Raw genomic sequence first — 24,128 nt, forward strand, 5'->3', positions numbered from 1 at the left:
ACATACTCCATAATCTAGTATATTAAAAGAGCCTACACCTGAAGCACGGGGAGTCACTCTACTGCCTCCACACAGCACTAAAGACAAACTCTATAAAAAATAAAATTGAGAATGGAAATGGGGAATGTGTCAATAACATGTATAGAACACAATGAAATGAATGGAATTTACAGCACTACAATTTTATAGAGAACATGGTTAATAATAAAATTGAGAATGGAAATGGGGAATGTGTCAAAGAGACAACAACCCAACCATAGAAAAAAAACACAACAGCAGAAAGTCACCAATAGTTCTTCAATGTAGCGAGCAATTCCCGCACCCGGAGGAGTCCTTTAGCTGGCCCCTAAACAAATATATACTAGTTCAGTGATAATGAACGCCATACTAATTTCCAAATTGTACACAAGAAACTAAAATTAAAACAATACAAGACTAAAAAAGGCCGGAGGCTCCTGACTTGGGACAGGCGCAAAAATGCGGCGGGGTGTATGGAATAAACTTATTCTTTTTGTGTAGGGGATGGACTGTTCGTCTGAATATTTGCGAAAATACGTCAGTAACGCAATGTCCCGATAGGGAATGTACACGTATTCATCTGTCATGGCCTCGTATTCCTCGGGGTGCTCTGAATAACGAAATTATCTGCCAGTACATGCATTTAATGTTTCGTTTGAAGTATTAATAAACTTGCTCAGTTAATCAGTTTTCGTGGTTTCACTTTTAATTGTTAACTAATCATAGTTTTCAAAGTTTAACTAGACTGATCGACATCACTTAGCCCTGGAAAGGTCTTTGCATTATAAAAACTAACTTAAAAATACTGTTTAATTTGAAACAAACTACTGCTTAACATGTTTAATTTGATTCAAAATACTATTTAATTTGAGACATTAAACTGTTTAATAGAGGTTTCTCAACAACTTACGAACGGACGAAACTCTACGAACGTATTGTTATGGAGCAGTAATTTTGTTATAATAAAATCTATAATAAATGTCTACCGATACTGCAGAGTGTTTAAAAGGCAACAGTTAACAACTTGATGTCCTTTTTTGCAATCTGGCATTTTATTGTTGTCATTAAACATCCGTGTTCCAATTTATTTTCTGTTGTTGACTGTTTCGTTTTCTTACGTTGAGTTCCGTTTGGTGACATGTCGTATATATGCGTTCGATTTATCTCCCTTATCCATTCAAAAAGATTTTTTTTTATAATGTCCTTGATTAAAAATTTGAACACATCTAGTTTGCAATTGGTTTATTGATAATTGTTTGGTGTTTAACGTTCAGTGGCAAATATTCCATTCATTTCATTGCATAATTAGCGTTTGGTAAAGGATTGATAAGTGATCGAGATAACACAACTTTAATATATCTCATATATCCACACGTCCCTTTTATATGGGTCCAATCGGATTGAGTTACTATGAGTTTCATTATTTGAATCGGAGAGTATCTTGAATAGATATGTCGTAGCATAGCTTTTTTATTTCTTATCTTTATTGGGAATCAGTTAAAGAAATTCAAAGAAGCACTCGATCTTTCGTTAGGAATAGAGTTTTGTGTGTTCTTGTTGAAAGTATGAATGCTGCAGCCCTAACACAACTGATAGTCATAAAGTTCAAAGAAAATGTGCGACCAATAAACGTGGACCTTACCGTATTGTTGGTGGAAAGACAGGGACATGTAAGTAATTTTTTGGCATGACACTTATCGATAGAAGGGTAACCATGATTTTTATTGTTAAAAATGTTAGCGATGGTAGTATTTTTAGATAACCGATTTTGAAGATTGAAACGTGTAGATACCCTTTGAACAAGTTTAGTATTTACTATTTTTCCTTTTCTAAGCTTCATAATTGTGTTTTTTTTGTTAGTGAATTATAAAATAAGTAGCAAAGACTGGCGTCCAGAATATGAACCAGCATACAATAATTTAAGTTATGTAAAATTGATAAATCTGTTCGGCTAAAAATGTCAAACGCTATCAGTATTAATTACCCGACAAAGAAGTAGAATGGGGCTGAATATTGAAATACTACTTTTTGATAAATATTCCTAAAGTAATTAACTAGAGCAGTTCTTGCTCGGGCACATACTCCATAATCTAGTATATTAAAAGAGCCTACACCTGAAGCACGGGGAGTCACTCTACTGCCTCCACACAGCACTAAAGACAAACTCTGTAAAAAATAAAATTGAGAATGGAAATGGGGAATGTGTCAATAACATGTATAGAACACAATGAAATGAATGGAATTTACAGCACTACAATTTTATAGAGAACATGGTTAATAATAAAATTGAGAATGGAAATGGGGAATGTGTCAAAGAGACAACAACCCAACCATAGAAAAAAAACACAACAGCAGAAAGTCACCAATAGTTCTTCAATGTAGCGAGCAATGCCCGCACCCGGAGGAGTCCTTTAGCTGGCCCCTAAACAAATATATACTAGTTCAGTGATAATGAACGCCATACTAATTTCCAAATTGTACACAAGAAACTAAAATTAAAACAATACAAGACTAAAAAAGGCCGGAGGCTCCTGACTTGGGACAGGCGCAAAAATGCGGCGGGGTGTATGGAATAAACTTATTCTTTTTGTGTAGGGGATGGACTGTTCGTCTGAATATTTGCGAAAATACGTCAGTAACGCAATGTCCCGATAGGGAATGTACACGTATTCATCTGTCATGGCCTCGTATTCCTCGGGGTGCTCTGAATAACGAAATTATCTGCCAGTACATGCATTTAATGTTTCGTTTGAAGTATTAATAAACTTGCTCAGTTAATCAGTTTTCGTGGTTTCACTTTTAATTGTTAACTAATCATAGTTTTCAAAGTTTAACTAGACTGATCGACATCACTTAGCCCTGGAAAGGTCTTTGCATTATAAAAACTAACTTAAAAATACTGTTTAATTTGAAACAAACTACTGCTTAACATGTTTAATTTGATTCAAAATACTATTTAATTTGAGACATTAAACTGTTTAATAGAGGTTTCTCAACAACTTACGAACGGACGAAACTCTACGAACGTATTGTTATGGAGCAGTAATTTTGTTATAATAAAATCTATAATAAATGTCTACCGATACTGCAGAGTGTTTAAAAGGCAACAGTTAACAACTTGATGTCCTTTTTTGCAATCTGGCATTTTATTGTTGTCATTAAACATCCGTGTTCCAATTTATTTTCTGTTGTTGACTGTTTCGTTTTCTTACGTTGAGTTCCGTTTGGTGACATGTCGTATATATGCGTTCGATTTATCTCCCTTATCCATTCAAAAAGATTTTTTTTTATAATGTCCTTGATTAAAAATTTGAACACATCTAGTTTGCAATTGGTTTATTGATAATTGTTTGGTGTTTAACGTTCAGTGGCAAATATTCCATTCATTTCATTGCATAATTAGCGTTTGGTAAAGGATTGATAAGTGATCGAGATAACACAACTTTAACATATCTCATATATCCACACGTCCCTTTTATATGGGTCCAATCGGATTGAGTAACTATGAGTTTCATTATTTGAATCGGAGAGTATCTTGAATAGATATGTCGTAGCATAGCTTTTTTATTTCTTATCTTTATTGGGAATCAGTTAAAGAAATTCAAAGGTGCACTCGATCTTTCGTTAGGAATAGAGTTTTGTGTGTTCTTGTTGAAAGTATGAATGCTGCAGCCCTAACACAACTGATAGTCATAAAGTTATCAAAATATATATTTTTATATAGTACACCCCTTACTAAAAAAAAAATTAGAAATATGAACAATAGAGGAAATATGCACAGTATGCCATAGAAGCTTAACGGAAACAATCAACAAGAGAAAAAAAATATGTATATACTCATAATTATGCTATAGAGGAAACATACACACATAGAATAAGAAAGGCCATGATAACAAAAAAAAACACAATATACAAGTTTAAATATGTATTTCAATATTTTCCTTTATTTTTCTTGTTAAGTCTACCAATTTATAACAATATATCAATAAGAAAGGATCATTCGGATTTAAGTAATTAGGGCAAAGAAGTTATTGGGATATTTTCTTTTCAAATTTAAATCGAAAGGCGTTCACTCCTAGATTTATTTTACCTCGTGTTCACGAAAGAATTTTTACCGTTCATCAGCTTCTAGCTAAGATAAAAAAAAATCCTATCCCTTTCGATCCATATACATGAATCTATATTATCCTTTTTCACATATACTAAATAATGATGTTGTCATCATGTTTATTAAAATTTCTTGTACAATTACTTTCCTTTGATTAAATATTCTTCACTTAAATCTATAAATCAATAAGACTTTCAACTGTGTTGATTGAACAGTAAATTATATATTATATATTATATAATAGCAAAAAAATATAATATGTATTAATTTCAAAATGGTTTTAAAAATTCAAGCATGCATATTTTATATGTAAAAGACATTTTAAAGGGAAGAAGAGCACAGCCGATAATCCAAAATTATAAGATAAATTACTGATGATTTCAACTTCATTCTTTGGAACTCTTGGTTTAATAGCTTCATTACAAGCAGCAACCCTCTATCAAGAAAATCATGATCGGAAATGCAGGCACGGGAATATCGTATCAATTGGGAGATATATACCCCGTATGCAGGTGCTGCTGGAATGTTGCTACTTAGAAATGGAAAGTTCACAATTGGAAAGCTGAAATCATCTCTTTTGTCGTAAAGTTTTGTTTTCAACCGACCCTCATTGCCAATTTCTAGATGTAAGTCAAGATATGAAGCCGACTAAACTGTATCTGTAGTATCCTTTATCTCTAGTTCGATGGGATAGATGCGTTCCACATAGTCACCAAATTTTGAATTGTTTAGTAAAAGAACATCATCTATATAGCGGAAAGTAGAGTTAAAGGATATTGCTCACCTTTTATCTTTCTTCCTAAGAAGTTCCTGCATGAAATCAGCCTCATAATAATAAAGAAACAAGTCGGCAAGTAGAGGGCACAGTTTCTAACGGATAACTTGTTTCAATCCGTTCATGTCCATTAGACGTCCGTCCATACCCGTTGCATGTCCGTGAAGCGTATGTGTTATCCGTCGAAATCCGTTCTGTCCGGTGGAAAATTTTGAGCATCTTCAAAACTTTGAATGGACGTCCAACGGATAAAATGTCCGTTAAACGTCCGTCAGGCGTCCGTTTTGTAAGGTACTCGTCCGTTTTATTTCCGTTTTGTATCCGTTATACATCCGTTTGAGGTCTGAAAGATAAATTCACTAACGGACTTCTACCGGACGTTAAACGGATAAAACGGATGTTGAACGGATGAGAAACGGACTTCTACCGGACGTATAACGTACAAAACGGATGATGAACGGATCGGCAATTGATAAATGTCAATTGAAAATTTCGCGTCAAAAACGCCAATTATTGGGATATCAGATTTCTTAAGGTTTATGAATTCTTATTATTCATCTTCGATCTTAGAGTATATGCACGTCTAAACAATCAAGCAGTTCTTATTCAGGCCAGACACTGCCCTTTGGCGGAACAAACCGAAACCAGTTACACAGAAACATTTTTATGCGATTTACATGTATTATTAATGTCGCCTTTGATTTTTCCGTATATCTTGTTCATCTGTGTTATCCGTTACGCTTCCGTCAGGTGTTCGTTATATGCGGTACTCGTCCGTTGGATGTACGTTCGACATCCGTTCTGTCCGATACGTGTCCGTTTCTCGTACTTTGCGTATCCGGTGTGTATCCGTTATGCATCCGTTACACGTCCGTTTTATTCGGTCATTACATCAACGGACTCCCAACAGATAACTATTTTGTCGACGGACAACTTTTATTTTCGTAAGGCGTCCGTTCATACTATCCGGTAAGGTGTGACCGAGGCTTTATGGATAAGATCGATGACTGAAATGCCGAAGGTCCCTGTTTTCAGTTCTAACACGGGACGCCGGGAATGTCAGTTCACCAAAAAGATGATTTTCAGAGAAACTTACTTTAATCTTTACTTTTAAAACCTCACCAGGGGTATATGATTATCAACAGTAATAACAAGAATAACAAATTTATACAACAAAATTTAATTAATGAAATGACAGGGGTAAAATGGTATTATAAAGTACATGTTTATTGGAAAAAACAGTGAAAAGAGAACCTAATCAATTACAGACAAAACAATTTCACACAAAAATATTGACAGGTAAACTGTAACCATAACAACAAAACAATTCACTATACATTAAATGCTTTGGCTTTTACTTCACATTACAAAGCGTATCTCCATGTGTAGTATCCCTCGGATTGGGGTTGTGCTTTTAACAATGTTTAAATGTTTTTGAATAAACGTCAGTGACCCACTTCACGGGTGTCATTCGGTTTATCGAGAGAAATGGGCGTGAAAGAATATCTAACGGCGGTCAAGTATTGAGAGACGATCGTGAAAGTTCTGGTAACGGATCGTGAAAGGCATTTAATGTACATTCTAGTTCAGAATCTTTGAAAAAATTGCTTAATTTTCAAAACGCGGAACAAATCCGAACAAAAAAATATGTCCGTCAAAATGGTTTAACTTCCTCAACATAACTGTGAAAGAAGATAAAGAAAATATGAAATACTTTTTGAAAAAACACAAAAGGCGCAATGCGTGTCTATGAAATTAATTAAAAATAACACGCTTTGTGTACCTATAATGGTCATATTTCAGAATATCATGTTATATTTGAAATTTTATTTTTGGTGTATCTGATAGTACAGTAAAATTAAACTATGTGCTTCCATTAAAATCGTTAATTTGTTTATGAAAACCTTGAATTTGTTGAATTTCCATCAAACTTGATCGTGAAAGATCAGGCAACGTATTTTTTTCGATCGTGAAAGAAAATGCGTGACCAGACTTAATACTAGTAATCAGAAATCAGTTTTTCTATTACCATTTGATAAATCTGCAAGTTGTTGAAGCCTGTAACTATTTTGATAAGGATGAACATTAAAGCTATTATCTTTTGTTTTCTATTCAACACTTTACCTCAAAAGTTAAAAAAAAAACTAACTAATAACGTGTCTAAATAAGTGTGAAAGATTCAGCTCTGTGAATCAGTCTAGTGCACTTCAGGCACACCGACACTAGTTAGCCAATAATATGGATAGTATGCAACGTTTAAACCAAAATGTTATCAATCAAACAAAAAATCATAGCAAAAACAGCACATTTCATGTGTAGTTTTGGATTGAACGATAACCAACATTGTGTGCAACAGAACTTTGTAGGTTCTTTATAAACAACGCAGATAAGGATTGATTTAAATATATACTTACATATTATAGAATACCAAAGCGCAAATGCTGTAATGTCTTGTTAGCTTTACTTATGATAGTATATGTGTTGAACGTCTATAATATCAAGGATTTTACTACAAGTGTCAAATGCGCTTAAGATTATCAATGTTTCATAAAAAAAAAAAAGGCCTGGTTAGATGAACCATGCCATACCGATCTCTACAAATATCCCGTACACCAAATAAATGTGTTCCGATTCTTGCAGTGCCTTAGAAACTGACAAATGTAAAAGTGATGATTGGCCAATTAATTCGAAACATAAGTTCAAAAGTATATGAACCCTGACCGACAGCCAGACATAGACATCTTTCTATCATTTAATAAATCAAACACAATTGAATCATCATGGTCATATAAGAAACATGCAGACAGACATGTACACCATACACGAAACACCTTGTCGCTATTGCATACATGTATATATTCAAAAGGCCAAACAACATTAAACAAACATTGCCGAATGATGCATGATAATGAGTTCAATGTTAGTTGAAACCTTGCACAAGTCGAAAATATACACCTTACAATCATAACAACAGACATTTATCCTAAAGCTTAACGAATCCTCGATACGGACTTGACCACTAAAATGAATCTTCATCCATGAAATGAGGCAAATTCAGAGTCAGGTAAATCCTGTTTGACGGACATTTAGTTTATAGGATCCAATATACAAAATATGGGTATCCTATAACACATGATAAGTGAGTACTTCACATGACGATAAAAAAAAGTTCATCCTACAATCATCCAACTATTTTACAAACAACATGTTCACGAATGCCCAAATAATAATTTTAATGTATTTGCGCGTCTTGCGTACTAAATTATAATTCTAGTACCTTTAATAACTATTTACGGAACTAGGTCGATGCCTTTGCTGCTGGACGTTTCGTCCCCGAGGGTATCACCCCCCCCCCCCCCCCCCCCCCCCCCGTATTCAACACTTCGGTGATGACATGAATATCAATAATGTAGTCATTTGATACAAATTTCTTGATTACAAAACTTTGAATTTTTCGAAATACTAAAGGATTACCAAAGTCGTATTTGGTACAACTTTTAGGAATTTTGGATCCTCCATGCTCTTCAACTTTTTACTTGTTTGTCTTAATAAATATTTTGATATGAGCGTCACTGATGAGTCTTGTGTAGGTGAAACGTACGTCTGGCGTATTGAATTATAATCCTGGTACCTTTGCTAACTATTTGTACTTATACAATTTAAAATTTCCTGTTACCCCGCTTATATCCCGAGAAAGCGATGCTATGGATTGTTTTATGTGCAGCAGTTCATGTTAGCTCCTCTTTGAGATCTAAACAAAAGTTTCAAGTGCCGGGTGTAACAACTTGCAGTATACACTAACATACATTGGTGGATAATATAAAATTTACTTTTTTGGCGACTGCACTACGTCCTACAGTGACATCGGAAGTTGCGTGGCACCAAATCAACATTACATTAACTATATCATTTCAAAATATAAAATTGAGTCAATTCTGATGGTCTTTAGATAAGACAATAAACTATTGTATGGAATAATGCTAGCCATAAAAAAATATTAAACGTTTGATTTATATTTCGCGCTTCATTCTGAAACACGCACTGTAAGCAACATGAATGTCTTCGTAGCATCAGATCTTTCACGATCCTTTTCACGATCTTCAAAAATGCGGTACGTGATCTTTCACGATCCAAAAAATCTATTTTGTGTGAATAGTTCTTTATTTACCAAGTTTCAGATTATATTTATACAAAATAACTATGAGAACCGTTAAAATAATTCAAATACAATGCCCTTATTTTGATAAACGTAGTTTATTTAGTCAAATTTGTGAAAAAAATCGTGTTTGTTTACATTTTTTATGTCATTGAAATGTCGAGAAGCAATCTGCCTTTTGTCGTTTTGTAAAAACTGTGTACTTTTGAAACTGGATATTCTGACATACTGATCATAATGTTGAACCATTTTGACAGACAGTTTTATTTTGTCGTAAATGTGTCTGTGTAATTAATTAAATAAGAATATTTACTGATCTTTCATATGTCTTCTCGATTAAATGTCTTTCACGATCCGTTACCAGAACTTTCACGATCGTCTCTCAATACTTGACCGCCGTTAGATATTCTTTCACGCCCATTTCTCTCGATAAACCGAATGACACCCGTGCACTTATAATTCCTAACAAATGTACACGAATTCAACCATTCAACTGTTAATGAATACCTTATTGTTTCTCTCTTTGGTCTTTTTGGAGATATGATTTCAAAGAAATCAATCTTCCAACTTCAATATTAATGTTCTGGAGGATGCTAGTCAAAAGCTTCTACTATTAACCGGAACAAATGCACTTTTTAATATTTTTGATTATATCTAATAAAACTTTTAGATGGTTTGCACTGAACATGTATAACCTCTTTGTTTTACGCTACATGTACTATTCATGAAAGTTTTTTGTGTTCCTTTTTTTGTGAATGTAACCACCTGTACAATGTAGATACTTTTGATACACTTACTGTTTTAACTCGCAGTAGGGTAAGACACAATTTATTAATTGCCGCCTTATAAATTTTGCTGTTTATCAGGCATTTTATGAATAAAATAAATAGGTTTCGTTTGACATACAATTAGTGATTTAGGGTTTTTCTTTCTTGACCGCCAAGTTGAAGGCGTAACTTGTTGATTTTCTTGATTGACTAATAAATCAAAACACGTAGTTTAAACCCTGTTTGATAAAAGATTCGTATCGTAGAGATGAATTATTATGCTAACCTCACAAAAATATAGATGATTAAAAGCAAACACATCTAAAGTTTAACAATCAGTGCAATATTTTGAAATCTACATATATGTTAAGGAGCATGTGTACCAATGGTGATCCCCAGCCTGTCTCCAAAAAAGAATAACTCCTCCTCAAATAATGTCAATCACAAACTACATATTTCTGTATTTAGAAACATTAACATGATATATTATCAGGATTTGTATTACTTGAGCATAAAACCTACGTTTTCCAAGACTAGACAATACCTCCATCACTACTAGGCAAAATATTTGTTTTATCTTATTCTAATACCTAATATATGAGACACGTTACATCTGTCTTACTGCTAACACAGTTTTAACAGATAACCATTGAAGCATTATTTTATGTTTGTAATCTTTCGAATACTTTAGATCCTGCAAAATTTGATAAATTAAATTGACGAATATATTTTATTGCTTTAAAATCTTATTGTTTAATAGTTCACCACCCTAAGGAGTCTTAAAGAAGAAAAAGAAATCTTATTATTTAAATTGTTAAAAACAACACGCTAAATATTACCATACGTCCGAAGCGCTTAACTGTATTTACCTCCATCATAACCTCTCAATGCAAAATATATGAAAGTTGTGAATCGAACGTACCGAAATACTTAATGTGCATTCGCAATCAAAAAACATATCCTGGATTTGTTACATGTCCTCATATTCATTTTATAGCATGCCTTATTCTAAACTCATCATGCTTATGTAAGACAATATGCATATCCTTAACTTGTCGTGATCCAATTAACAAATAAGACAACCCTTAAATAGTCAGACAAGTAATTGCAACCGAATAATGAAATAGATATAAGAAGGTGTGGTATGAGTGCTATTGAGACAAATAGATATGTTTGAAATTTATTTCGGAACCATGAAAGTCAATTGAATATTGATAGGCTGTCTTGGCGAGAGATCAAAAAGCAGACGTTTTCTGACATTCTGCCTAGAATGTGAAAGACAAATGATGTGTTCTCTATGCAACGTACTTTTCGTTACACGTAGTCTGTTAGTTTAGAGAATAACATAGTTATAATGATTACATCTTAACGTCAGTCAGACACCACAAATAATTGACCCAATAGAGGAAATGATTTTAAGCCAAAACGTTCCCAAAATCAGGCTCATACATGGTCAATACCTGACTTCTAAAAGAAAATCATATATCACAAAATAAACATGCTGTAAATAATATTGTAGTTGTAGTTGACAATATGTTGTAACTTGTAAAAGAAACATACACAAGAAAACCGTCTGCAGAATACAGATTCAAACAAGATACCTGCGTACTTGTAATCATGTTAAATCTTTAAATAAGAAAAGAGATTATTTGGTCAAATCTGTCTACTCAAAATATTGACACAAGACATTTTTTAAACTATATTATCAGGAAGTATGGATTACATTAAAACACATTTATTTGTAGCAGTATATGGATTGGACTTTGAATGTCAAATGTTTTCCAAGGTACATTTAAAAAGGTTGTTTTAAAGGAAATCAAATTTAAAAGTTGTTTTCAAACATTTGATTGGGAAATGTGATGTATACCTACTAGGGCCAAAACCAGTTTATAGTGTTGCCAAGGCAAGAAACAAAACTAAGCGTTTACAAAACATATAAAAATTACATACGAATTAATTATCTAGATTCCTAAATGAACATCAGACATACGTTCATAAATCTATAAAAGTAAAACATAAAACTATACAATGCAAGTAAATGTTTAGCACATATAATTATGGTACATGACACTTTACAAAAATCATGAGAAAATGAAATGTAAATTGCGGACTGACATTGGGAGCCAAAATGGCATAAGCAACCTTTTGCCATATGTCCTTAGCCTTATATGCCTGTCTTATAAACTTTGAAGAAAAGAAATCCAAGAATAACATGTGTACATGTAATTAAAGATTTGAAAACTTGACTCAAAAATAATATCATCGTAAATTCTTTATGGCATGCAAAGAAGACAATTGTTCTAAAATTACGACTTTTATCTTTATTTGGCATTTTGTTTTTACAAAATACTTCGTAAAGAAAAATATACACTGCAAATAAATAATACATTGTATTTGGCAATGATAGAATTTATATTTCTATTTCAGAAAGGGATTGAAGTATGAGTGCGAAACAAGAAGATACTACAAGAGGAGGAGATGAGGTAGACAAACAATGTGTGGGTAGTCCAATGAACTCCAAACATACAAAAGGAGGGTTTGTAAATTTATATGATTAATGATTAATAGACAAGTAATTTATACTATGAAATGATAAACTAGTTTAACCTCGCCATATTCTGCATGCGCCTGTAGAAAGTCCGGAATCTGTATTTCAGTGGTTGTCGTTTGTTGCTGTATTTTCGTTCATTGTTTTGTACATACATTAGGCCGTCTCTCGTATGAATTGTTTTACATTTGTTATTTCGGTGCCTTTTATAGCTGACTATATGGTATGGGCTTTGTTTAGTGTTGATAAATCCGTACTGAGTTATTAATTTCTGTGTTAGTCGGTCTATTGTGAAGCATTGAGTTATTGGCAATCATGCCACATATTTTTATATAAAAATAAATGTTTATCTATCTATTCAAGTTAATTTATCAATTCTCATTCATTTCTACTGTACATAAAGCATAAAACTACATCTATTTTTACATATTGTCCTAATCAAATAATTAAAAAAGACACAACAAGTAAAACAATACTACTTTTTTACATTACAGTTATGACCAAGCTGATACTTCTCATGGGGAAGATGATCAAATGCTGTCATCAAAAGAGGAGTAAGTCAAATAACAAGAAAAAAGATACACAAAAAAGTATAATCACAAAAAAAACTGAATCCATAGGAAAATTCAAAACAGAAAGTCCATAATTAAATAAAATTAAAATAAAAGACAATTCCAACAAAATATTTCACAATTTTTATTTGTAAGTAGAAGAGTCTAAATGTAAAAAAAACATCATCAAGCATCAATCATGTATAGCATTTTAAATATATAAGAAAACACAAGCTATTGTAATGTCATAATTGAATACTGTTAGTCCTGAAATGTTTACAATTTTAGCTACTTAAAATAAAAAAAAACACTAAAAAAACACTTTTTGGAAAGCATTATTTAGGGGCCTTTTATAGCTGACTATGCGGTATGGGCTTTGCTCATTGTTGAAAACAAAATTCATAAAATGAAACCTTCATATGTAAACAGGATATAAGTGGTGCACTTTGGAAAGATCATGTAATAATTCTGTCTAAGACGAATATTTATAAATGCATCATGGAGCGCATTGTAGCCAGATTCTGTATGTGTTGAAACAGCCATAATACAGTGGTTGTTTACTATGTTTTATTGTTAGTGGTTGCTTACTATGTTTTATTGTTAATTATTTTGCATGAATCAGGCGATTTGTTTTCCGTTTAAATTATTTCACATTTTGTTATGACAAAGCCTCTTAAAGCTTACCATAAAGTACATGTTTTTTTAGACATTATGGTGATTATAAAACATTAATTTGATAAGAGAAGTATAAGGTAAACATATATTTAAAATTGCCAAATAAGGACGGATCATGAGGTTAATATAAATAAAATTAAAGGTTTGGTATCCTCGGGTAGTCCTCAGGGAGAGAGAGACAGAGAGAGAGACAGAGAGACAGAGAGATAGAGAGACAGAGGGATGGCGACGTCTTTAAGGGTTACATGTACGTACGTATGTAAGTGACAATATTATAAGACCCTGAACGTTATTAGATACATATGTACCGATTATCAGGTCATCTGCAAGTTGATATCGTAAAATATCAGCTGCGAGACATGATATGAAGCTTTTTGTCGAGTGAGCGTAGCGAACGAGATCAAAAAGTCTTCATATAATGCCAAGCAGCTGATATTTTACAATATCAATATGCAGATAATCTGATAATCGATTTATCGGGCTATATTTGCGTGTTTCGGAAGTGTTTTCTTAGTTTCGCCTGCACACAAAAGATGACTTGATAAGTTCGGGTCAAAGTTATTAACGTCGGTTCAAACATTATGACGTCGCTGATAAGTCCGGGTCAAAGTTATTAAGGCCGGGTCAACGTATTTGACGTCACAACGACATGATACGGAATAATATTAAGAGCTGAACAGAGTGATATAGACAGAGGTACGACCGATAAATACCGATATATGTACGTGGAAAGTTTTAAATCACTTTGATTTGTAGGAACACGTCTAAAATTACAGTCATAGAAGATATAAAAGCTGAAGAATTCCATTCAACAACATATATGAAATGTACAAACGTTGGGAAAGCAGTGATTGTAAGCAACTTTATGGATGGCTATACATTTACCGAGAAAAGAGGATTAGCGGTGAGGTCTTATGCTAAGAAAGATTGTGATGAGCTAGAAAAAACACTTAAACAGCTTGGATTTAAACCATTTGACGACAAAGAGAACATAATGGTGTACAAAAATCTAACAAAAAGAGAGTTTGAAGCACTGTACAATAAAGGTAAAATGATAAACAATATAAGAGTCAATAAAACCATTAATTTGCATATTTAAATGCGAACACATTGGTCGTTGTCAAAAGAATTTCATTGAGTTTCCATCAAAAATATGCAGGATTTGAATATACATCAAGCCAGATAATGGTTATTTCTGAAAATCGAGATTTAGAAATTTAAATAAAAATCAGAAATTAAACACATGATAGTTGACGGAATACAATAAAAACAGCTTTCAAATTGCCAAGGTTACGTTACCAGTGGTATTTCCAAAGTCGAATATCACATCTGCATGTACAAATGAAAGTTACACTCTTTGAAGTTTGAGCTCTTTGGAATGTTTTACATTACTACAATTGTATAATGCACAGCGGCGGCTATTTTGGAAATAATAATATGCCAGTATACATTTATTTTTTATTTTTTTGGAGCATTCTGAAATTGAAAATTTTCAAAATGCAAACAGAAAATGTTACTTTTGTGTTTCTTAAAAAAGAGGGACGAAAGATACCTGGCGGCTTCCAAACTCACAAATCGAAAATAAACTGACCAAGCCATGGCTACAAAAAAAGACAAACAGACAACAATAGTACACAAAACACAACATAGAAAAATAAATCCAATGACCCAATCTAAAACTTGGGGTGATATCCGGTGCTCCGGAAGGGTAATCATATACATTTACCGAGAAAAGAGGATTGGCAGTGAGGTCTTATGCCAAGGATGACTGTGATAATCTAGAAAAAACACTTAGGCACCTTGGATTTCAACCATTTGACGACAAAAATATCAGAATGGTTTACAAAATCTAACAAAGAGAGTTTGAAACACTGTACAATAAAGGTAAAATGATAAACAATATACGAGTCGACAATAAAAACATTAATTTGTATATTTAATAGCGTGCATATTTGTCATTGCGTTTCCGTCAAAAATATGCAGGATTTGAATATACATCAAGCCAGATAATGGTAATATCTGAAAATCGAGATTTAGAAATTTAAATAAAAATCAGAAATTAAACACATGATAGTTTACACTGAATACGATCTTCGGACTACCAAGACACCCTTTTTTCATGATCTTCTGTATCCCGTGATAAATTAAACGAGTATATATTTGTATATATTGAATATAGCCTATGTGGTCGATTTGTCTAGGGCGCTGCACACGATACAGGCGGTGTTAGACCGATTTCACAGAAGCAAGGGTTCGAATCCTGCTGATCGAAGAACAAATATTTGATAGCGCAAATTTGAAGTTCGAAAATTGTTGGGCTTAACATACTAGTATGAGACTAATTACATTAAATATAGATATATATACTTAAAGATCAAGGAAACTGATATATTATGTTCTTGGATATTGAAATTTCTTTATTTTGAAGATGTTTGCATACAAGCCTTTAAAGAATATGTCTTTTGTTGAACATTAATTTCGTGATTCAGCCATAGCTAAGAAATCCACGAAAAGTGGTATCTAGCGAATAATAACGAATCCGAAGACATTGCGATGTTTTATTTGACAGAATATTTGTATTGATTAAAGCATACTCCTATCCCCGCAAGAAGTCTAAATAAAAGGTCTCTTTTTGTTGAAATGATTTATTACATACACATGATACATTTTATCTAGATCTGTAGATGGATACAATTTAAATTTAGTCATCAAGAACAGATATAAAAATCAATTGTTTAGAACAAAGATGGATAACTTCTTAACTATACTATATGGGACAACATCTATTAAAAGAATAAAAAAACATCACTTCAGCATTTTTGTTTGCTTGATATTTTTTATGGTCACTTTTTGCGACCTTAGTAATATCAAGTGGCCCAGTTTATGTTTGTTGAGGAAGTTGCAGAGATCTTTGGCAGGAAAACTGAAGTTCTTGTCAGATATCAGAGTAAATTAGACTCATAAAATCAGAGTTGACAGACAACTGATCACTGTAGAGACCTTCTTAAACCGCAAAGTGGAAAGGGATTAATATAAGTTGTAAAACTTGTTTCCCAATCCACTATAGATAAATATGTTTAAATTAAACCACAAGGTCATTGAGTTCCAACGTTAAGTATGTTGGGACGAATTTATCTGTGATAATGAATAAGCTGCCAAATACATTCTTATTTCAAATTTGTATTACTGTTAGTTGCAAAGGAGACAGACTACAGACCAAAAGGAAAAGAGGGATTTACATGTGTACTGTTCATTGTCATGTCATATGGAAGACCAGGACTAATACAGTGTCATAAAGAAGGTGCAGAAATAATGCATCCATATGTAGAACTAAAGGACCTACAGGAAGCCTTCCAACCACAAAATAATCATTCACTGGCCTTAAAACCAAAGTTGTTTATTATCCAGGTGTGTATCATTATACAGGCGTACTTAACTTCGTAATCAGAAATAACCACTCGACTATGTCGATTCATTCATAAAAAAAACAATTGGGTACAAAGCTTTCGTTAAATTTTGTTTTTCTTTTAGTGATTTTATTGAGTTAACTACAATCTCGTTCCCCGTACCCCAGATTTGACCTTTCTAAATCAGACATATCCCAAGGTGGGTACTAAGGTGAGCAATACGACGGGTTCCACACGTGGAGCAAGATCTGCTTACTCTTCCGGATCACCTGAGATATTCAGTTTTTGGTGTTGTTCGTTTGCTCAGTATTTGTTCTATGTCGCTTTGTGTACTGTTGTTAATCTGTTTGTTTTTGGCCATGGCGTTGTCTTGAGCTTTTGGTATCCTCGCCTCTTTCTTAGCATACATATACTAGCATGACAGTAGCGGAGATAAAAATTAATGTTTTTGTTTCTCTCAGTACACCAATATTTCATCCATCACATATTAGGTAAAAGTATAGATAGTACACCATGAAATTGTTGTTAAATTATAGTCGTCGTCATGTTAAATCGGCACGTGGTTAATATTTTTAACTATCAATTCCGTTCATTCGGAAAAAAACGTTTTTCTCTTGGCGGAACCTGACATTTTCTACAGAAGTTCATTCCTGTATTTTAAAGATGTTTCACGCAATGTTTTGCCATACTAAAATGCAAAGTGAGACAAATATAATTTTTTCTTCAGACAACTTCTTCCTGGTAACCGTTACGTTATATTTTATTATATCTGATATTATATCGAAATAAACTATTTGTATGTTTTACATGTTTTGACTTCAAAAAAGGGGGAAAATTGATATCAACATGATAATTATGACATTGTTTACCAAGTAAGAAATTTGTGTTTCAAGGTCACCTGGCACGTGCATGACGTGAGGAATGCGTAATCCTGGTAGCTTAATGTTTAAATATGTTACACAGGAGCTTCCTCCTAGAAATCCTGTTTCTTTGTATAGTCTTTTTTCTTTATATCAGACTTTTCCCGAATCAATAAGCAAACGAGATGGAGATGATCCAAGTGACGTAGAAACAACAGAAACCAAAAGAATACCAAGAGAAGCAGATTTTTTGACATACACAAGTGATGGATATTGCATAAATAGTAGGTGTTGTTTTATCTATTCTCAATCATACAAATATCTATTTTTACTAGATAAATTTTGACAGTTAAAAAATCAAACAAGATTTATGTTGTAGTTGTGCATCGTTTATACTGTGGAGTTATTTGAAGATGTTTAGGGCCACACATCAATGATTCAAGAACCAAATAATTGTCTCTTTGATATTTGTTCTGTCAACCTGTCTTTTCGTCAGTCCATCTGTCTGTCAACATTTAGTAAACTCAAAAGCTACAAAAATATAGGTAGGATGATAATGGCATTTTGCACAGTTGTTGTGCGTACTATTTATATGTGCATATTTTGGAGAAACCTTGTTTTTGATTACAACTGAAAAAAAAAAATAACAAAATCTGATATAAGGGTGTATTCATTTATTAAAAAGTGATCGACAGAGTAAGAAAATAATAAAACCTTACATTTTGCTAAAAATTACATTTTTTTAGAAGCATCATTTTGTGGTAGGATGTCATCAGAAATTGATATAAAACATAAGAAAATAAATATATATGCACACTGTGTTTTCAAAACTGTGTCCTCAAGACAAGTAGTGTACAATGCTTAGTTTTTGTTTACTTTTTAAGAAGAAAGTCATCATAGATATCAGAATTAATGATTTAATGCGTTACGTCTACAAAAGACACATCAGATAAAAATATTAAAGTACGAAGCATGATGGGATAATTATCTGTGTCAACATTTTGGGTTACCAATAATTTACGCAGGCGTCCACCAATTTGAAAATACACTATGCTTATAATATTTTAACAAAATATATATAAATGCAACACATCATAAATCAAATGCAATTGCATGTGTCAAAATTACGGAAAATTGACAACCAATGATATTGGATTTGTAACCATCAGTGTTTTTGCCTCACATTTAAATGTGCAAACGTGGAGCATGTCAGTTTTGTGGTTGTGATTATTTATTTTAAACCTTGCAGTTAGACAGGAAAAAAGAAGACCAAACGTGTATTATTCACTAAGAAGTGAAGGGGCACACTCAAATTACTTTGTATGCAATAAATTTGCCAGCATTCTCACTTCTTTTAATTTATTTGAGTCTTATTCATGACAAACGTTTAAAGGTCTTATGTCCTTGTTCCGTGGACTGAAAACATAAATGGGTTATTTGAAAACAAAACATTAATTTTTGCTGAATCTCATAAATATTTCCAAAAAATGTCTGCTAAGATTTTTTTTCAATTTTTGCTCAACAATAAATCAAAAAACCCTTTTATAAAAATATGTTTGAATATATATATACATAAAGGAGGTCTTATTTGGCTTCAAATATTTGGTCCATTGTTCAATACAAAAAATGTTCATGACATAAAATAGACATGTACTAAAATGAAATTGAACTATTGTTGACCTGCTTTACTTACATTGGCTCAAAATAGGCCAAAAACAGGATTTCGATGATTTTCTAAGATCTTCAGTATTAAACCACATGTATATCTTATGACCCAACTATTGAACGGAGTCAAAATGACTTAAAACCTCCGATCCCCCACCCCCGTTTCTAAATGAAAACAAGAGCACGATTCAATATCAGGAATACGAATAATTATCTAATTGTCTGTTACAGGTCATGGCAACGTCTTTATCAAAGCTATTGTAGAAGTTTTAAAGGATAAAGAGGAGTCTGCCTTAGAGATTCAGAGAGTTTTGATAAGAATGAACAAAAAGTTCAAAGACTATCGTAGTTCATGTATGAAAATACCGTGTGTGACTTCTTCTCTGACAAAGCAGCTGTTTCTTGTGTAAATTCAACACATGTGAATAAGCGAACTACTGTTACAAAAAAAGGATAATTCCCAAAGTTTCACATTTAATTTACTAGTATTTGATTCTTAACAGTATTATCAAGGTTGATACTATTTGTAATGCGCTTTTGTTATCTAATGTTTACTTATTCAGGTTTGTATACCAGCGTTCATATGTTTTGGTATACCTATACATTTTCACTTCACAGTACTATGAACATCAAAGTTATCTATTTTGTAAAAAAATTTGCTTCCTCCTTTTGAACTGTATACCTAACGACAAAATTATTGTCATTTTACCTGTGTATAACAATAATGTAAAAAGCGGATTTTTGTCAGGCTTATTGTTGTTTTTCTGAAATTGTTTAAAATGTCACAGCAGTTTAATACTGTTACTTTAGTTATTCCTCTCTTTTTTTATTGATTTTATGTTTGCATTATATCATAGATCAAATGTATTTGTTCAGTGTAATGTCACTTGTGTTAATATGTCTTTTGATTGAATTAAGCCTTTTCAATTGATATTTTACAGTGTGTCTTTCTATGTTGTGATGTTAGTTTTGTTTCAGATAAGGGTGAAGGTTTGGTACCAATTAAACGTTTAAACTAGTTACAATTGTTTGCACCTGTGATCACCTGTCCTTAGTCAGAAATCTGAAGGTTCAGTAGTTGTCGTTTGTTGATGTGGTTCATAAGTGGTTTCCGTTTCTCGTTTTTTATATAGATTAGCCCGTTAGTTTTCCTGTTTGATTGGTTTTAGACGTGTTATTTTTGTGGTCCTTTAAAGTTTGCTGTTATGTGTGAACCAAGGCTTCGTGTTGAAGACCGTACCTTGGCCTATAATGGTTTACTTTTATAAATTGTGACTTGGATGGAGAGTTGTCTCAATGGCAGTAATACCACAGATTCTTATTTCTATTGATTGTTAAGTACTGAAAAAAGATTTAAAAAATATTACGATTGGTCAAAAACGTTGATATATCATTGAATGACGTTCTTATTTTACCATTACTGACAAAAATGTCAAAAAAAGATGCAAATGAGTTTTTATTTCGGTTTTATATCAAGTACACGTCTAGTAAACAACATTTACTTCAAAATACATGTTGATGCAAAAATCTCTTCGCGCCTTCTTTACAAAACCCTTTGTCATATGGCAATAAAATTAAACCAGATAGCATGCAACTAGGATTACATACCCTCGTATGTTGATCAATGCAAATCCAAACGTGATAGATCAACATTATGTAGATTGAGGTTAAGTGCTCATACTTTATCTATTGAAAGAGGGCGATATCTAAAATTACCAAAGCAGAGTAGGGTATGTCTTTGCTACAACAGTGGAGACATTGAAGATGAACTACACTTTCTTTTGAAATGTTCCTCCTATAACTATGTGAGAGATTAAATTAAATAATGTTCTATTGAATAATAGATTAATTCCCCAACAATATTTTAAAAAAATGTTGTCAACTATTTGAATGAATGTTTGTTGGTGAGAAAATCATTATTAAAGGGTAATTGATTTCTGGAATAATGTATATGCTTCTCTTTTTATTTTTATATATTTCTCTCATAAATATCCACTGTCACTCCTTCATTGTATGTATATTTTATTGTAGTTTGTCTTTAATTTGTTGCCATAACCATTTATTTTCAATGCGTTAGTGCCGATAAGTTATCTTATCTTATCTAACAACTCCATTAAAGAATAAACAGAAGTACAACACAAATGTTTAAAGGAGTTTTGGAATTCTCTGCTCCTATCTTAATACGTTTCAAGCACAAGCAGAATACACTCGAAATTTGATAAATTTGATATTTTATATACAAAATATACATATAAGGAGTCTTTGCATTATACATTGTTTTGGTTTTAGCTGGAGCTATTATTTCATAATAGTCCCAGGTTTTAGTTTGGGTAATTTAGATATACATTTTAGTATCAACCAACTTAGAGAATTTTAGACGAATCGGTGAACACTTAGAAAAACAAAAAGTATTCATTGTGTATTTTCTTAATGTTGACATAACGTGTTTAAATCCTTTTGTGTTGTTTATTGTCATAAAATGTTGTTTGATTAAAACTAACTTGATGGTTTGTTTTCATTTAATCTTTTACGTTTACATGTGTACCTTTACTTACCGATAACCAATGTTTTGTAAAATTTAAATACATTTTAAATGTTATTTTTTGGAACAACAAACAACACATCGTTGTCAATTTAATAAAATTTGATGCGAATGTCATTCAAGTTAGAGGTTTATTAAGCTTTAAAAACAGGTTTGATCCACCTTTTTCTACATTAGAAAATGTCTTACCAAGTCAGGAATATGACAGTTGTTATAAATGCGTTTGATTCGTTTGAGCTTTTGATTTTGATTGGGGACTTTCCTTTTGATTAGGGACTTTCTTTTTTTAATTTTGCGCGAAGTTCAGTATTGATTGTAATTTTACGATTGCACAACACATAAGACAGATTAGTAACGATTTAGAAACCAGAAGCTTGCAGGAATACTAGGGATAAACTCAGCTGGTGAGAAAGGGTTATCTATTCCCATCAACTAACGCCACCGTGGATTGTGGTGCTTGTGAAAATTGAAAATGAGGTCACGTTTCCCCGTCAGTTAGTCACAAAGGCGCCTGCGCCAAGTGATTGTGGCTTCCTAAAGTGAAACATATATGACTTATATTCTAATTCGCCAGCTCAAACGAATGAAATTATTTAATAAATAAAACATCACATATATAGGATAAGTGTGCCTACAGCAGTAGCAGCCTTTAATATTAACTTTCCATTCAATATAATTCTCAAACTAAAGTCCTTCACTATAATTCAGGCACACTACCAATCCAATCATACAATAGCACAGTAATATACAATTACACAATCAAAAACTATCTACAAAAGAGGAAAATTCATATTAATATAATGTAATATATGATGCATATACTCCCATTAACAATAACCATCTCATAAAAGGGTGGGTGGGTGGGTAAACATAATAACGAATGCTGCTACTTTGAACTATAGGCAAACTTCGAATAACTTTATTTTCTTAAACTAACCCCTTTAGTAATACTTAATCATGCTTTTCACGAAAATCATGAGGACATATACCCGTAAAACCGGCACTACAGGTATATGCCATCCAATCAAATTGAACGTAAACACACACCATCTGCTAGATATAAACACACACACGTGTTTATAGTAAACAATCACTTGACCGTTACAACGTCATGTGACCAATAACTTTAATAAATATATAAATTACATTCAGTAAATTATGTTGGTCCATTTTTAGGAGACATTTTTAAGAAATGGTTTCTGATTTTGTCAGCAATGGCGTTAAGAAAAGGGCAAATATTTAGTTTGAACACTTAATCAAACTAGAGGCTCTTAAGAGTCTGTGTCGTTCACTTTGGTCTATGTGCATATTCAACAAAGGACACAGATAAATTTATGAAAAATTGACTATAAAAGGCAATAACTCCTTAGGGGGTCAATTGACCATTTTGGTCATGTTGAATTATTTTCAGATCTTAGTTTGCTGTAAATTATTGCTGTTTACAGTTTATCTCTCATCTATAAAAATATTCAAGATAATAACAAAAACCGGCAAAATTACCATTTCAGGGGCAGCAACCTAACAACCAGTTGACCAAATCATCTGAAAGTTTACAGACCGATAGATCTTGACCTGATTAACAATTTAACTCCTTTCCAGATTTGCTCTAAATGCTTTTTTTTTCGAGTTATTAGCCAAAAACTGCATTTTAACCCTACGTTCTATGTTTAGCTATGACAACCATCTTGGTTGGTTTGCCGGGTCACAGGACACATTTGTTAAACTAGATACCCCAATGATGATTATGGCCAAGTTTGGTTTAATATTACCGCGTAGTTTCAGAGAAAAAGATTTTTGTAAAAGATAACCAAGATTTACGAAAAATGGTTCAAAATTTACTATAGCTATAAAGGGCAATAACTCCTAAAGGGGTTAACTGACTATTTTGGTCCAGTTGACTTATTTGTAAATCTCACTTTGCTGAAATTTTTTTGCTGGTTACAGTTTATCTCTATCTATAATATTATTCAAGATAATAACCAAAAACAGCAAAATTTCCTTAATATTACCAATTCAGGGGCAGCAACCCAACAACGGGTTGTCCGATTCATCTGAA

At 32.6% G+C, this 24,128-nt stretch overlaps 1 protein-coding gene across 1 annotated transcript; it reads left to right on the forward strand.

Moving 5' to 3' along the window:
- Positions 1 to 1,618: 1,618 nt before the first annotated feature.
- On the forward strand, positions 1,619 to 21,915 carry LOC134728186 (caspase-3-like). Its single transcript, XM_063592682.1, has 7 exons — positions 1,619 to 1,688; positions 12,252 to 12,360; positions 12,867 to 12,926; positions 14,355 to 14,644; positions 16,792 to 17,006; positions 18,023 to 18,149; positions 19,762 to 21,915. Exons 2-7 carry the CDS (start codon positions 12,266 to 12,268, stop codon positions 19,938 to 19,940), a joined length of 966 nt encoding a protein of 321 aa, XP_063448752.1. The 5' UTR covers positions 1,619 to 1,688; positions 12,252 to 12,265; the 3' UTR covers positions 19,941 to 21,915.
- Positions 21,916 to 24,128: the final 2,213 nt, after the last annotated feature.

The sequence above is a fragment of the Mytilus trossulus genome, chromosome 8, assembly GCF_036588685.1.
Source record: "Mytilus trossulus isolate FHL-02 chromosome 8, PNRI_Mtr1.1.1.hap1, whole genome shotgun sequence".
Taxonomy (NCBI): Eukaryota; Metazoa; Mollusca; class Bivalvia; order Mytilida; family Mytilidae; genus Mytilus; species Mytilus trossulus.